A 15,064-nucleotide genomic window follows, 5' to 3' on the forward strand; every position below is an offset into this window, starting at 1 on the left:
ATCTTTTCCACAGGGATGCTTAGCTAAGGGACCAATCAATTTTGGCTGGCTGGGAAAATCCATGCTGGAGGACCCTGGAGATGTATCCATGGCAATGCCACCAGACAGGATGTGTGCCAGCCTGGAGGGGAAACCAGCACTCAAGTCTAAGCCATAACCCAGAGCATCAACAGGCTCTGCTGGGCAGCCAACACACCATGGCACTTTCAAAATAACTGAATTTTCCACACCAGCTCCTCTTTGCCATCCACTAAGGGTGGCTTCAGCATCACAGCTCCAGCTGCCAAGCTGGGGACAAGCTGGGAACAATAAGGGATCTCCTCAAATATTCAGAGACGTCAAGTGGCTTGAGTTATTCTGTGAATTTGCACTAAAAACAGAGGTTTTTTCATTCAGCACAATAAATAGTCCCTTTTTTATAATCTAAGCTACAATACATTGAGGTTCATTGTTTGTCTAATCCACATTTCAATTCTCCTTTCTTATGGTTCTTTGATTGTGCCCAAGTATCTCATTCTCCCATTTTTTCTTTCTTTTATGTCTTTAATTTTGCCTAGCAGAATAGCCTAAATATCACTATTTACAACTGAACCGACAACTTGTACTTACTTCAATACCTTCTTCCTGTTCAAAGAAAAAAAAATCAAAATTAAACCCAAATTTGTAAGAAGAGAGAAACCCAAGAGAAATCTCTATTTTTAAAAAATATATGTATATATATTTTTCCATCCAGGGAGAACCATTATCTGTGAAAAAAAAAATGTTTCCCAAAGAACATTTGCAACCCTCAAAACATGAACATCAAATCAGGCTGTGTTAGTGAATACTGAAATCAAAGGCAAGTGGAGAGAGTGGTGATGTTCTTCCCTGGTGAAAAAAAGGAAAATAGAGCCCTTTGCCATGTTACCAGAGCAGGCCAGATCCAGGAACAAAAGAAAGGATGTGTTCCAGATAAAAAGACTCACTCAAGCCAGACTAGATAAGCCCAGATCAGCCCTGGAGCTGGTCTGGCCTCTGCTTAAAAAAATGGCACAAAGAGAGAATCCACAGCTATTTGCAAGCCACTGTTTAAAGTTTCAGCATTTCCTGAGTAAGTTTTTGGTCCTGTTTGCCACATCCAAGCATGTTTCCCAGATTCAAGCAGCTTCCACAGCAAAGTTATCCTCTGGGAAGGCACAGCCCATTGCATCTGTACATCCTTCATCTACTCCCTCCATCTGCCAGCCTTAGAACAACCATTGAGACAAACTTCTTGTAAAGGTGATGGGGAGATGAAAAAAGAACAACCCACTCTAGAGAATATTCTGCATTTCTCCTTCTGATTCCCCAAAATTCCCCCAAAACCCTCATTAGTGCTGCTCTCCCATGCCACAGCCTCAAATTCTGAGCATGGTGAGAGGTCAGGCCTCAATCACACAGCTCAAACTGCAAAAGTTTGGGTTTCACCTTTGAAAATCAGGAATGACCCCTGGTGAGGGTGTGATATTTACACAGCAGCCACAGTGAACCTGAGCAAGTCAAACTTCAGTCCTCAGGGAACCAGGTGGAATAAATTACAGCAAGGGATCAATACTTCACCGAGAGGTTGATAGCCTTGTCTGGAAGGGCCTCCAAATGGGTTCCTGCTCCCAAATCCACTCCCATCAATGGATCCATAAGACATTTTCTGGATAGTGATAGATGTTGGATTACACTTCAAACCTAAAAAACAGGAAAAAAGACAGGAACAGCCCTGTTAAAAGCCAGTTAAACCCCAATAGCCTGAGAAAAAAAGAGGATTGAGAAGACAAATAAAATATACATGGCAATCTCCAAACTTCAGGATGCCCACCTGCAAAAAAATTAAAAGCACTAAAATCCAGGTGTTCTGGACTACAAATGATTTTGAGGGCAAGCAAGTCATTTGACCTCCCTGTGTCTCATTTTCTCCACTGATAAAGGGCAACTTTTAATTCCTCGCTGTTCACAAAGTGAGATCCTGAGCTGGAAGGTAAAGACTTCAGCACTCGATCAAAAAAAAAGGTGATGCTGTCTTCTGGAACATTACCAGTACACAGCTGGCTGGAGTTTATCCATCACACTGCAGCCCTGATGAGCTCTCAAAAGAGACAGTTTGCTGGTATAAGCTCCTGGGCCTCCAGCAGAAATACTGGAGCCAGATTTATTTTGCCTTGCTGGTTAAAAGAAAAAAAAAATTAAAAATCTGCAAGGCCTGAGGTAGTAACAGAACAGTGAAATAAATGCAGCAGTCAGAGGAAGACAACTTCTTCCTCCTTATCCACAGAAATTCCTCACCCAGACATCCTCCAGCATTTCAACAGTGTCCAGGGCTTTGGTATCAGAATAGCTCAGCTCCAAGGCATGGAGATGATGGCAGCAAAGCAAGAGAAGAGATAAAGGTGCTGCATGAGCTGGGAGATTATACAGGACCAAACCCAGCTGCTGCTTTCTTACAGTAAGGCTATGAAAAAATCACCCCAGATTGGTGTTTCTACCAAAAAAAAAGTTACAGTCCTGCAAGAATAGCAATACTTCTGGTGTGATGGCAGAATCAGAACGGTTTGGCGCAGCAGGGAGCCTTAAAGGTCATCTAGTCCAACCTCTTTGGCCTGAAATGTTTTTAGTGATGGGCCATCCTGGTCCAGTGGTTTACTCACCTTACCATAAACTAAAATTCTTCATTATAACTACTCTGTATCTACTCTTTTTTTTAGTTGAAAACCATTGTCCCATCACTACAGGTGCTGCTAAAAGGTCTGTCCTTATCTTTCTTACAGTAAATATTAAAAGGCCACATTAAAGAATCCCTAGAGACTTCTCCTCTCCAGGCTGAACAACCCCAGCCTTTCTTCACAGCAAAGCTACTTCATCTCTCTGATCATTTTGTGGCCTCCTCTGGTCCAGCTCCAACTGGTCCAGCTCCAACTGGTCCATTTCTTTCTTGTACTGAGAAAGATGTTGGGGTGTTAGGCTGGATGACATGAGCTGTGATGTTTCATTCTTGGCTTGGATATTCAAATTTCTCAAGTTCTGGACCAGCCATTTCCCCTCTGACAGAGATCTGGCAATGGCCTCCACTTTCTGTGGCACATGAACAAGTGTCACATCATGTCCTAATTCACAGATATCTCAGGAAAAGTCTCTTTTGGGGTGCACTGATACTGACACTGGCAGCTATTCCTTTGGTTTGTCCCCCATGCAAAGCAAAGCACCAGAAAATCCCAGTTCTGCACTGTACTGGGAACAGCCTGATGGCCTCAGGCACCTGTTGTACTTCATTCTCCTTTACTTCTTTGAGTTTCAAAACCATGAAAAAAAAAAAAAAATCAGCGCTGAGATTCACCAGAGAGCGGAACTCCAGGACCAAAAGAAATCACTCACCATCCTCCCTTAATTGGGCCAGACACATGAAAGAGGATGAAAGTGCAACTGCCTTGACAGAGCAATGGTTGGGAGCTAAATCCATTAAAAGTGGAGAAAATCCAGAGTGCAGCTTCCCCTGCCAGCCTCAGTGTACCACGTGCACACATAATTGGCATCCGAGGCTGCAGGTGCCCCCAGGGCAGAAATCCTTCATTTTAGGGAAACAGCCTTCAGCCCAAACTTATGGGAGCTGAGCTGTGAGAGCCTGAGCAGCCAGAGAGAGGGTGAGGGTTGGATTGTGCCTCAAGGAGACAGAAAATGGAGCAAACAAGAAGAGCCAAGGAGCAAACCTGTAAACCAAGACACTCAACAGCAAAACAATCCATCGTGTCAGCCGTGCAAAGCTGCAAAACCATGAGCTCCATGGAAATACACCCTACAATTGTGCTTGCTCCCAGGAAATCTCAGAACAACTTCCAGTGGCTCAGGAGGGTCTGCAAGAGAGGTGGAGAGGGAATTTTTTTGTAGGGCATGGAGTGATAGGACAAAGAGTAATGGCTTTGAACTGAAAGAGAGTAGGTTTGTATTGGATATTTGGAAGAAATTCTACATTCAGAGGGTGGTGAGGTGCTGGAACAGGTTTTCCAGAGAAGCTGTGGCTCTCCCATCCCTGAAAGTGTCCAAGGCAAGGTTGGATAGGGCTTGGAGCACCCTGGGATAGTGGAAGGTGTCCCTGTCCATGGCAGGGGGCTGGAATTGGATGATCTTTCATGTCCCTTCCTGCCCAAACCATTCTGTGGTTCTGTGGTGTCTTGGTGGAAATTCTTGATCACAACCACTAAAACCTACAAGATTCAGCTGAAGATTCAGTTGGGAAGTCTGGGATGGACTTGGGAACAAACCCCAGCTCTTCCAGGTCTCAGGTGAGCTCAGAACTACCAACACAACCTTCATCACAAAATGCAACCTGAGATCCAAAGTTTACCTGGGAAAATATGAGCACATGGAAGACAGTTATGAGAAACTCTTTGGGCAGAGATAAGGATTATTTTCTTTATCTCTCACAGTTTAAGACCACTGCAGGGATTTGGGACAACCAAACAGCTTGAAAACAGCCTCTGTATAAAGATTTTTCCTGACCCCTCTCTCTTTAGAGATAAGCAAGTGGAAACATTTCTTGCCATGACTTCCCCAAGGCCACAGACAACAAACATGGAGTGAAAGCCTACGCCCTGTTGTAAAATGCCTTGATTACAATTGGGCAAGTGTTGTTTTGGCAAACAGTGAATGCATCTATTTTTTCTCCAACAGAGTGGTGTGAAAGGGGGAGAGAAGGGGGGCTTTTGGAGCACTCCAAGTGTTTAATGTTGATTTATCATTTTCAGGACGTGTTTCAATTTTAAAGCTTTTTCTCCTTGTAAGGGAGGAAAAATAGAAAGAATTGAAAATGAAATATTTTGTTGTAGCTTAACCAACCTTTTTAGCAGCAGCCACCTCCCACCCCATCCTACCAAGCTATTGAAATATCCCTTATTCATACAGCTCTGGAGCCAAATTCTTACCCCACAGTAATATATTTACAGGAAAATTTAAGAGCAGATCTAAATGCCTTTAATTTGATTGGCAATAAAAGCACTTCCCTCCCCATCCCCATGGCACTTCCCAAGTCTTTTGTCTACTGCTCCTCAGGGAAACTTGTCCAATTTACTGTGAAGGCAGTTTGTACAAATTGGAACAAGCATTTCCTAACGTACTAGACACAGAAAAAAGAAAGAATAAGAAAGAAGAAAAAAACATTGATCACAGCTTTATCCTCATCACCTGAAATACAAATAAAAGAATAACCACATCCAAGCCAGACTAAAAGAGCCATGAATTTGTATTTTATAAAATTAAGTACTTCTTGCTTTGCATATCCTGTACAAGCCAAACATGCCATGACTAGAATAGCAGGATGTAGAATCTCAAGGAAAGAGTTGATCCATATCCCTTGGACTGGAAAAGACGTTGGCAAGTAAAACCATACAGGCAAAATTAAATTTAAGAGCTCTACACCCATCAGTCTCCATTTAGAGACACTTGGGTGGGCAGCATTAGTGGTGGGAATGAAAGGTGAGATTTCAGCATGGAAGAAATAACATTATTATTATTATTATTATTATTATTATTATTATTATTATTATTATTATTATACTATTACATCTCAATCATTAAACTGTTCTCATTTCAACCTACGAGATTTCTCACTTTTACTCATCCACTTCATTTCCACCAACCTGCTGGGGATGGTGAGGGAGTGCCTGTGTGGAACTTATTTGCCAGCTGGAATTCAACCACAACAGCACTTTAGACAATTTATTTATATTTAAAGTTGAGATTGGCTGAGAAAGACATGAGCTGGAACATTTCTTTCCAGACAATACTGGAAAAAAGTGGGAAAGGAGGAGAGACATGGACATAAGGGAGAGAATCCACTGAGGGACCCTAGAGATGATCAAAGGATGGGATGAGGAAAGGCTGAGGGAGCTGGGGCTCTTCTCCCTGGAGAAGAAAAGGATGTGGTGGTATTAAGGTGTCTCAATATCTGATGGAAAGAAGCAAACATGATGGAGCCTGACTCTTACTCATGGTGTTCAGTGACGGGACAAGAGGAAAGAGGCATTGAAATACAGGAAATTCCACTCCAAAAAAGGAAAAAAAAAAAAACCAAAAAACCTGTTTGTTTTGAGGTTGGAATGGCTTTTTTGCTTATTTTGTGGGTTTTTTTTTTTACGGTGAGAGTCATCAAACATCAGCACAGGCTGCACAGAGAGGCTGTGGGGTCCCTGTCCTTGGGGATATTCAAACCCTGACTGATCATGTGCCAGAGAAACCTGCTCCAGGTGACCCTGCACTCAGGAGGGAGTTGGACAAGACGACCTTCAGATGTTCTTTCCTACCTGTGGGATTCTGCAATTTTCCTCCTGTGATGCCTGAAACAGCATCAGAGCCATTCATGGCCCTCTTGGCAGACTGGAGGGCCCTTACTGTGCCTATTTACTAAACAGGTGGAGAAAAGAGTCAGAAAATTGCAAACCCACCAGGTTTTTTTTCCAATTTCCTGTAAAGACAGTGGAATAAAGCCACCGAAAGTATGTGATGGTGAAAACCAGAATTGACAGCCACTATGCAGCTGGCAAGAAGCCATATCAAACCAAGCTTCTACACTTTATAGAAGTTAGCAGGGAGTGGATGCCTGTTATGGTCTCATGTTTGCATGGCCAAAGAATTGATTGGAGGTACAGCAATTTTTTTTTTAGAAAAATCATAGAATCCCATAATGGTTTCTATTGGAAGGCCTCTAAAAGTCCTCTGCTTCCAACCCCTGCCATGGGAAGGGACACCTTTCACTGGACCAGCTTGCTCATCCAGCCTGGCTTTGAACAATTCCAGGGATGGGACAGCCACAGCTTCTCTGGGCAACCTGTGCCAGGGCCTCAGCTCCTTCACTGTGAAGAATTTCTTTCTAATCCCTAATCTAAACCTACTCTCTTTCACCATTAAACACTTCCAGTGGACTGTTGCCATACCCAAAGAACAATTTGGGTGGCATCCACCAAGCTCTGCTCCCTCCATGTGTACTTTGAGCAGTGAGCTGGGTGATGGAACAGGAATTATCCTCATCCAACGCACACACAGCACCCAGCAGGGGAGTCAGATGACAGCTCCAGCCTCCAGAACAATAGTAACAAACCAGAAGTAATGTTCAACAAATAAAATAAGGCTCTGCACGATCCAGGTCAACTGCAGGGGTCTGAATTTAGAAAGATCAAACAAGAGCACCAACAGGGGATGGGGAGCTGCTGGCCGGTGCTGCAGAGAGGGATGGATGGATGCCACAGGCTTCCAGCTGAACACGGATCTGCAGTGACATTCCCTGTAACAGTGGCAGGCGTCGTCACGGGCTGTGTAAATAGGATTACAATCTTCTCCACGAGGGAAGCAAACCTTCTGCTTGACCCCACACTGTGGATCCTCGGCTGTAAGCAACAAGCTGCAGCAAAGATTTTTGTCAGAGACTGAAGAGAGTCTGGAGGGAACTCGGAGAGTGACAAGAGGTCAAGAAAACACAGCCTGATAGGAAAGATTGAGTAAATGGGGTTGCTTTTCATAGAGAAGTGAAGATTGATGGGAAGGCTTAATCCTTCAATTCTGCGGGGCTGCCATAAAAAGACAGGGAGGGAAACATTATTACCATTCCTTTTGGGCAAGACAAGGGAATGTATCTAAACCAAAGCTGGAAAGATGAACTGAGATATTGGGAGAGCCTATGAGGAAGGACAGAGCCCCTCTGGGAGCAGGCACCATGGAGAAAGGTCTTCTTGCACCTGGAGGTGATAAAACCACTCAATATTGGGTCCAGTCCTGTTTAACATCTTCATTGATGACCTGAATGAGGGGGCAGTGCATCCTCAGCAAGTTTACCTATCCCACCACACTCAGAGGAATGGCTCCAAGCCCAATCCAGCCTGGCTGGACACTTCCAGGGATGGGGCAGCCACAGATTCTCTGAAAAACCTGTGCCAGGGCCTCACCACCATCTGAATACAGAATTTCCTCGTAATATTAAATCTAAGACAGCTTTCTTTCAGTTTGAAGCCATTACTCCTTGTTCTATCCCTTCAGCCCTTGTCCAAAGTCCCTCTCCAGCTCTCCTGGAGCCCACTTAGGCACTGGAAGAGGCTCTAAGGTCTGCCTGGAGCCTTTTCTTCTCCAGGCTGAACAGCCCCAGCTCTCTCAGCCTCTCTCCAGAGCTGCTCCAGCTCTCTGATCCTCTTTGTGGCCTCCTCTGGACTCACTCAGGCAGCTCCACACCCTTTTTATGTTGAGGGCCCCAGAGCTCCAAGTGGGATCTCACCAGAGCAGACCAGAGGGGCAGAATCCCTTCCCTCACCTGCTGCCCACCCTGCTTTTGATACAGCCCAGGACAGGTTTGGCTTTCTGGGCTCCCAGAGCACCACTGCTGGGTCACATTGAGCTTCTCATCCACCAACACCCTCAAATCCTTCTCTTCAAGGCTGCTCACAACCTGTTCTCTGCCCAGCCTGTGTTTGTGTTTGGGATTGTCCTGACCCAGCTGAGGAACTTGCACTTGGCCTTGCTGATCTTCACTGGGTTCACACAGCCCCACCTCTCTGTCCTGTCCAGGTGCTCATTCCCAGCTCTAACACCACCTTGCTGATGGAGAAGTGCCTTCACTGGGGGCTTCAGAACTCATTAATGATGATCACACCTGCACTTCTGGATGACCCATCTGAGATATATTTTTTCTGAGTTTTTTTTTTTTTTTTTTTTTTTTTTGTTTTTTTTTTTTTACCAGATAAAATCCTTTGATCAACCGGCCTGACCTTCATAAAGAGCTTGCAGATAATTTCAGTTAAATCAACTTTACACCTCAACCCCTACAGCCTCTGGTCAGCCCAGGTCACTCTTTCCATAAGAGACTCCCTTATGAGGCTCCAGTTAAAGAAGGACCATCCCCAGACACTCAGTTAGGAGAGCTGTGTCTTCTCAACTCTTGAACTTTGCTGTTTGATCTCTTTTGCCTTTTAATCTCCCCTCAGATGAACTAAAGAGATTGACCTCCTCTCATTTCTCACTTGGAGATTTGTTCACATGGGAACCACAAGGAAGAATACTCAGTATTTCCTTGCTTTCCATACAGTTGCCTCCACTTCCCTGCCTGTAAAATGGACAGACATGCAGAGCTCTCCTGCTGGCAGAATACCAGAGGCTCATGGAATAATTTGGTTTGGAAAATTATTGGTTTGGAAGGGATCTTTTAAAGGTCTAGAACAACCCTCCTGCAATGAGCAGGGACATCTTCAGCCTGGAATAACTTGGTTAATATGAAAGTTTTTTGAAGTCATGAGATCAAAGGGCATATTTGCAAAGCCTTCTGCTTAGGGTTGACTCTGTCACTTATGCTATAGATGTGCTGCTTTTCAGCTTCTTTCCTTAGGGCTTTTTCTCAATTATTAAAGCCAGAACTCAATAAACCTGGAATTTACCTGGAAAAATGTCTCCTCTTTCTCCCAGAGCCTGAACTTATGAACAAGCTCTGCTGTTGAATTGCCGTGTTTTGTTCTCTTGGGTTTTTATTCAATGGTTTTAGCTTGGAGTTGGTGCCATTGCACAAATCCCTGAGTGCCTGGTAACACAACTGTCAGAGGTCAGTCAGAGTAGCTGGAGGGGATGACTTTCTTCTTTCTCACCCTGGGCCTTTGAGGTAATTTATTCCTTTCTGGATCTTCTGTGTAGTTTGTGATCTTAACATCATGTCCCTGGGTGGCTTTGGGCAGGCAAGGAGAGGAGAGCAGTGCTCAGGAGATGCAGAGATGCCTGGCAGGAGGGTGGTTGGGAGCAATGCCCAGCCTGCAGCAGGGCTGGGAGTGTAGCAGTACAGATATTTCCTCACACTTTGCTTCCCAACTGAATTCTTAAGCTGATGGAAGGTCCTTGGAGAGTGAAGTCATCTCTATCCCCACAGCCTGAGGACCTCACTGTCTAGCCTAGGTTGACAAGACACAAAAATACGACAACAAAAAACAACAACAAAACCCCCAGGGCATCATAATCCATAATCTTGTACAAATTAAACAGACTTCCAGAAGCTTCTAGAGACACTTCAGTGGTACTTGAGTGGCGTGACATCACCGATGACTGTGAACAGCCTGACTCAATCCCTTGAACTGTGCTCTTGTGTCCCCTCCTCCACTGAAGTGCACGACAGAGCAAAGCAAACGCCCACGGCCCAGAGGCATCGTGGAGTAGATGCAGAGTAAAACCAGCAGAGATTATCTCAGAAATGAGCTGTTCCTGCTCTTCTCGAGATTTGCTCAGAAAGAACGACAAAAATTCTCTTTTTGTGTTCTTCCTCACCTAAGTCCTTATTTGAGGAAAGTACCCGATTGCTTCCCAATGGATTTGATTTCTCTTCCCTGCTGCCACTGTAGATGTCTATAGGAGCAGAGCGTTTTGTCCCGGGAACAGACAGGATCAGGACAGGCTGTGAAGTCAGACACAGCGAGATAAGACATCCATGACATTTTATGGAGATTTACACCAAGCCACAAGACTTGGTGAGAGACAGCTGGTTCACTGTGCCTCTGATTGCGACGACACCAAGAGCTCTGGCTGTTCTCAGCACATCTGATCGCAGCCTTTGCTCAATCTCACTTTTCCCCCAGCCCAGCAACACCACGCAAAGCCAACAGGAACAGTTCCTGTCTAACCCCTTCTTTCATCACTCAATCATCCCCAAGATCTGCAGCTATAGCAGCTCCCATCAGGTAGAACAGACCCTTTCCTGTCCATCAGAAGGCATCTCCAACCCCACTGAGCTGTGGATACCTTCACCAGGACCTCCTGTTGATGTCAGAGGGCTTCAGATCTCATGGACTGACACAAACATAAAACAGAAGGAAACCACAATCAGCAGAGATGGGAAGGGATGGGTGCAAGTTTGTCTGCACACATTTCACGCTGCACCAGTGTCTGCACACCAGACACGAAGAAGAGAGGCAAGGAAAGCAATCTGGAAGCGTGCTGTTCTCCTTTCATGTCAGTCCCTATTGCCACTTCAATACACAGACTATCCTTCCACACTTACCTGTCTTCACATCTTGTCACAAGAGAACAAAGACAGGCTTTAAGTCCTGCACCAGAGACAGGCTAGCCTTAGGCAAATGCCAAGAAGAAAGGCTGGATATGTTTTGTTTACCACGGGAATTTCAGATTCATAGACCCTCCCACTCTCCCCCACCCCTTGAAGGTATGTGAACTTCTGGAGAGCAAAACTACCTGCTAGAAAAAGTCTTCCATCAAAAGCATCACAGATGCCATGGAAAGCTGGATGCCTTCCACCCTCAGAGCACGAGGCAGCACACCCTGAGACAGTTTGGTTCCCCAAAGCAGCAGCTGAGGGTGACAAATGACAGAGGGATGGCACAGGCAAGGCCAGCCCTCAGGACCCAAATATCTTTACTGCTGGAGAAGCAATCAGGCTTCCCGGGTACTGAAGAATTCAGATCAAGAGAAAAGGAGCCTCCTGAGTCTTCAGGAGACCAAAGATCTTTTGGGCACTGAGCTGTGTGTGTAATGTTTTCTGCTGTTCCAGGCCATATCATGGCAGTGCTTTCATGACTTAGTGCCAGGTCACTCTGAGCTCATTTTGATCAAGATGTGATGTCACCTTTCCTATTTTATAAACTGACATTAATAATAACAGTTAAACATTTCTTCTGGCTCCTGCAGAAGATGATCTAGACAGCTTCAAACCCTGAACTGCCCGAGTACAAATGCTCCAAAACTCTGTTGCTTCTACCTCAAGGGTTTTCTTTCAATTTTTACCTGTATTGCCTTCTTCTATTTGCTGTTTTGTGCCGTGCTGTCTATTTTTTGTGAACCTTGCATGTAGAACAGTCTTAATCTATCCATATGCTAAGCAAACACAGAAGTATTACATATTTCAGTGAACAGCAAAATTAAATTTCAAAATCCAGGTTTCATCCGCCTTTTCACTGGTTACAAAAGATGAATATTAATGTCTATTTGCTGTAATAAAAAACAGGGAGGAGGAACACAGGAAAGAGGGAACTGGTGTCTAGTTTGCTACTCTGACGTTAGAGTAAACTTATTAATTATAAAAGATGTACACGCACGAATGGACAGAGACCAACTGCACCACACTAGGTCAGCTTAACAAAATTAGAAATGGCATTTATAAATTTATATTGGATTTCAACAGAATAATGAAAAATGCATCTGAAGATGGCAACAAATTCTGTTCCTCGGGAACATCTTGATAGACAGAGCTGCAATTGCTTAGGGAAGGAAGATGCAGGGCAAAATGGGTGAATTAATAAAGCAATAGATTCCTAAATCCCAGGATCCTGCTCCCCCATCAACAAACATAACTCGTTTCCACTTCCCAAAGAAGAAAGATTGTTATTCAACACACATAATCAGAAAATGCTCTCACTTCCACCAGTGTTTACTACCAGTCACATTATAAATAAACCTTGCAGAAGGGTAAATGAGAAGCAGCATGGTCTGGTGAGGACACAGTGCCCAGTGGGAAATAAATAATCTACTTCTGCCTTTGGCTGTGATTCATCAAGAGACAGAAAACAACTCGGTATCTACATTTCAGGTTTCATACCAAGACCATGGGAGAAGATCCAAGTCAGTTATGTCCAGTGTAAATCTAACCAACAGATCACAGCATAATGATGGAAAAGACTTCCAAAATCATTGAGTCCAACCAGTAACCCAACACCACTGTGTTCACAGCTACCAAACCCCCAAGGGCCACCTCCACCAGCCTTTTGAACACTTCCCTGGGTGGTGATTACACCACCTCACCAAGCAGCCATTTCCAGTGCCTGACTACTCTACTGGTGAAGAAATTTTCATGAATCATAGCCCAGAGTCAGCAGTGGCTGTGAGCCAATTTTCCTACCAGACTAAAGTGAATTTACTAAAGAACTTACAGTGAACCTGCCATTGCACACATTTGAGGAAACACAACCATGGTCAATTTTCCAACTCAGTTTTGCCACAGCCTCTCACTCTCAGAGAACATGCTTGATCCCTTAATTATTTCAAGTGGTCCTTAATATTGATATTAAGATATTTCATCAATCTGATGTCTTGATATTCCATCAATCTGATGTTCACAGAAAGACTTTCTGCCTGTGTTTTCAAACCACAACACAATCTCCCTAAGCCGGGGGAAGGTGAGTACTGTCATTATCTTATTTCAACTTTCCCTCTCCTCAAACAAAAAGACATTAAAAAAAACTGTTTGAAAAGTAAAGGAACGTTCCACAGTAGAAGCAAAGTCACAGGGAAGGCAAGGAATTGCTGGGGTTGCTGGCAACAAGGCAACAGGATGAATATTAACATGGACTGAAGAGGAAGGAGCAGTAGAGATGTTTTTCACCACAGACATTCACCAGAGGGACAAAGCAGAAAAACACAGCAACAAATCCCTGGAAAACATGCTAACAACCAACCCTCATTAGCTGGGGATGCTCCAGAGTGGAGCTGAGCCTCCTGCCACATCTCCTCCTTTCAGCAGAGCGTGGTAGGAGAGCAGAGGATTAGCATAGCAGGAGAAAGGAGATTTCACCTCGTTTGAAGGCTTTACAGGCCAGGAAGAAAAGACAGTGAACACACAACATCTGGATGTGTGAACATGTGCTGTCAAAGGAGCTCGTCTTCTCCAGACCAGCTGCACTCACAAAGCATTTGTGGGACAGCAGAGACAGCTGCCAGCCTGAGGCAGCCTGTGGAGAGATAAATTCATCCCCTTCCCATCATTCTTTCACCCTAATGACAGTGTCTTAGGTTGAAAGATGCAGCTGGGGGGGGGTATTTCGATTTCCATCTGTTAGAGGTGGGACAGGTATCTTCTGTTAATTGGGCATTTTCCTTTACCTCTTCCACAACCAATCCTCCCTCCAGGAGATCTCTGCTGTTCAGGGCCACTGAGTGTCCCTGCATGGCTGATAAAATTACATCATCCCTTAGGGACATGCTCCACCCAGGGGAGGAGCCAAACATTCCTACCTGGATATAATCTGACACTTGGAACACCACAGCAGCCGTTTCCCACTGGATTCCCAGAGGAGCAGCTTCTCCACTGGATTCCCAGAGGAAGACCAGACCCATCTACACCACCCCTGGACCTTCAGAGTTAAACTCCACCCTTGTCCAGGATCCCTGCTCCAGCAGAACCACAGCTGGCACTGCAGGAGGACTGAGCCACCATGGGATGGGACTGCTGCCACCACCCTGACCACAGGGTGTCAGGTCCTGTTCTGACTCTGTCAGTGGGTTTTTTTTGTTCGTATTATTGCATTTGTATTTTTAATTTTCCTAGTAAATAACTATTATTTCTTACTCCCATATCTTTACCTGAGAGACCCTTAATTTCAAAATTATAATAATTTGGAGGAAGGGGGTTTAAATTTTCCATTTCAAGGGAGGCTCCTGCCTTCCTTAGCAGTAGCCTGTCTTTTCAAACTGAGACAAGCAGATATTTTGGGGTACATTTGCCCTCATGTTGAGAAAAGCATCGTTCAGGTCTGCTCTGACACAGCCTCCAATCAGTTATGAACTGGAGACCCTAAAAAGCCCCATTTCAGCCAATTTCACCGTTCACCAGGCTCTGAAGGACTCCTCCTTCCTGCTGAGGAGCTCTTGCAGCACATGATGGCACCAAAGGGAGCAGAGAGCAAATATCAAGGAGGAGAAGCAGCTCGGTTCAGCGCGTGACTCATGTGAGAGGAACGCCAAGCCCCGAGCGAGCCGAGGCAAAACAGCTCAGTGGCAAACTCTGCACAGGAGAGAAGAGTTGCCCTTAAAAATGCAGACTGCTGGTTTTTCCACTAAGAAAGAGGCTGTATTTTACATCATGAACTGTATGTAAGATTGTGGTGAAGGCAGGACACACAGTGTGGGGTGCATTTGTCAAAATGTGGGTGCCAAATACCATCCCAGATGTCCTGTGAGGCTTGGGTGGGGCTGGGACACCTGGCTGGTGATGTGCAGCCTTCTGGGCTGGCAAAAGAGTGGGAAACAGCTGCAAATTAAGGCACCTAAATCACAGAATTTTTTGGGTTGGAAAAGACCTTTAAGATCATTGAGTCTAACC

At 44.8% G+C, this 15,064-nt stretch overlaps 1 protein-coding gene across 11 annotated transcripts in view; it reads right to left on the bottom strand.

Annotated features, from left to right (window-relative positions):
• Positions 1–15,064, bottom strand: part of TSNARE1 (t-SNARE domain containing 1) — a 448,830-nt gene that overhangs the window by 347,825 nt on the left and 85,941 nt on the right. For 10 of the 11 annotated variants that reach the window (XM_064398977.1, XM_064398966.1, XM_064398995.1 and 7 more), the window contains one exon: positions 1,579–1,701. In XM_064398977.1, coding sequence (XP_064255047.1) covers positions 1,579–1,663 — 85 coding nt within the window. In that variant the 5' untranslated portion in view covers positions 1,664–1,701. The remainder of the gene's footprint in view (positions 1–1,578; positions 1,702–15,064) is intronic. The other variant, XM_064398985.1, reaches the window with a different exon arrangement.

The sequence above is a fragment of the Passer domesticus genome, chromosome 1, assembly GCF_036417665.1.
Source record: "Passer domesticus isolate bPasDom1 chromosome 1, bPasDom1.hap1, whole genome shotgun sequence".
Taxonomy (NCBI): Eukaryota; Metazoa; Chordata; class Aves; order Passeriformes; family Passeridae; genus Passer; species Passer domesticus.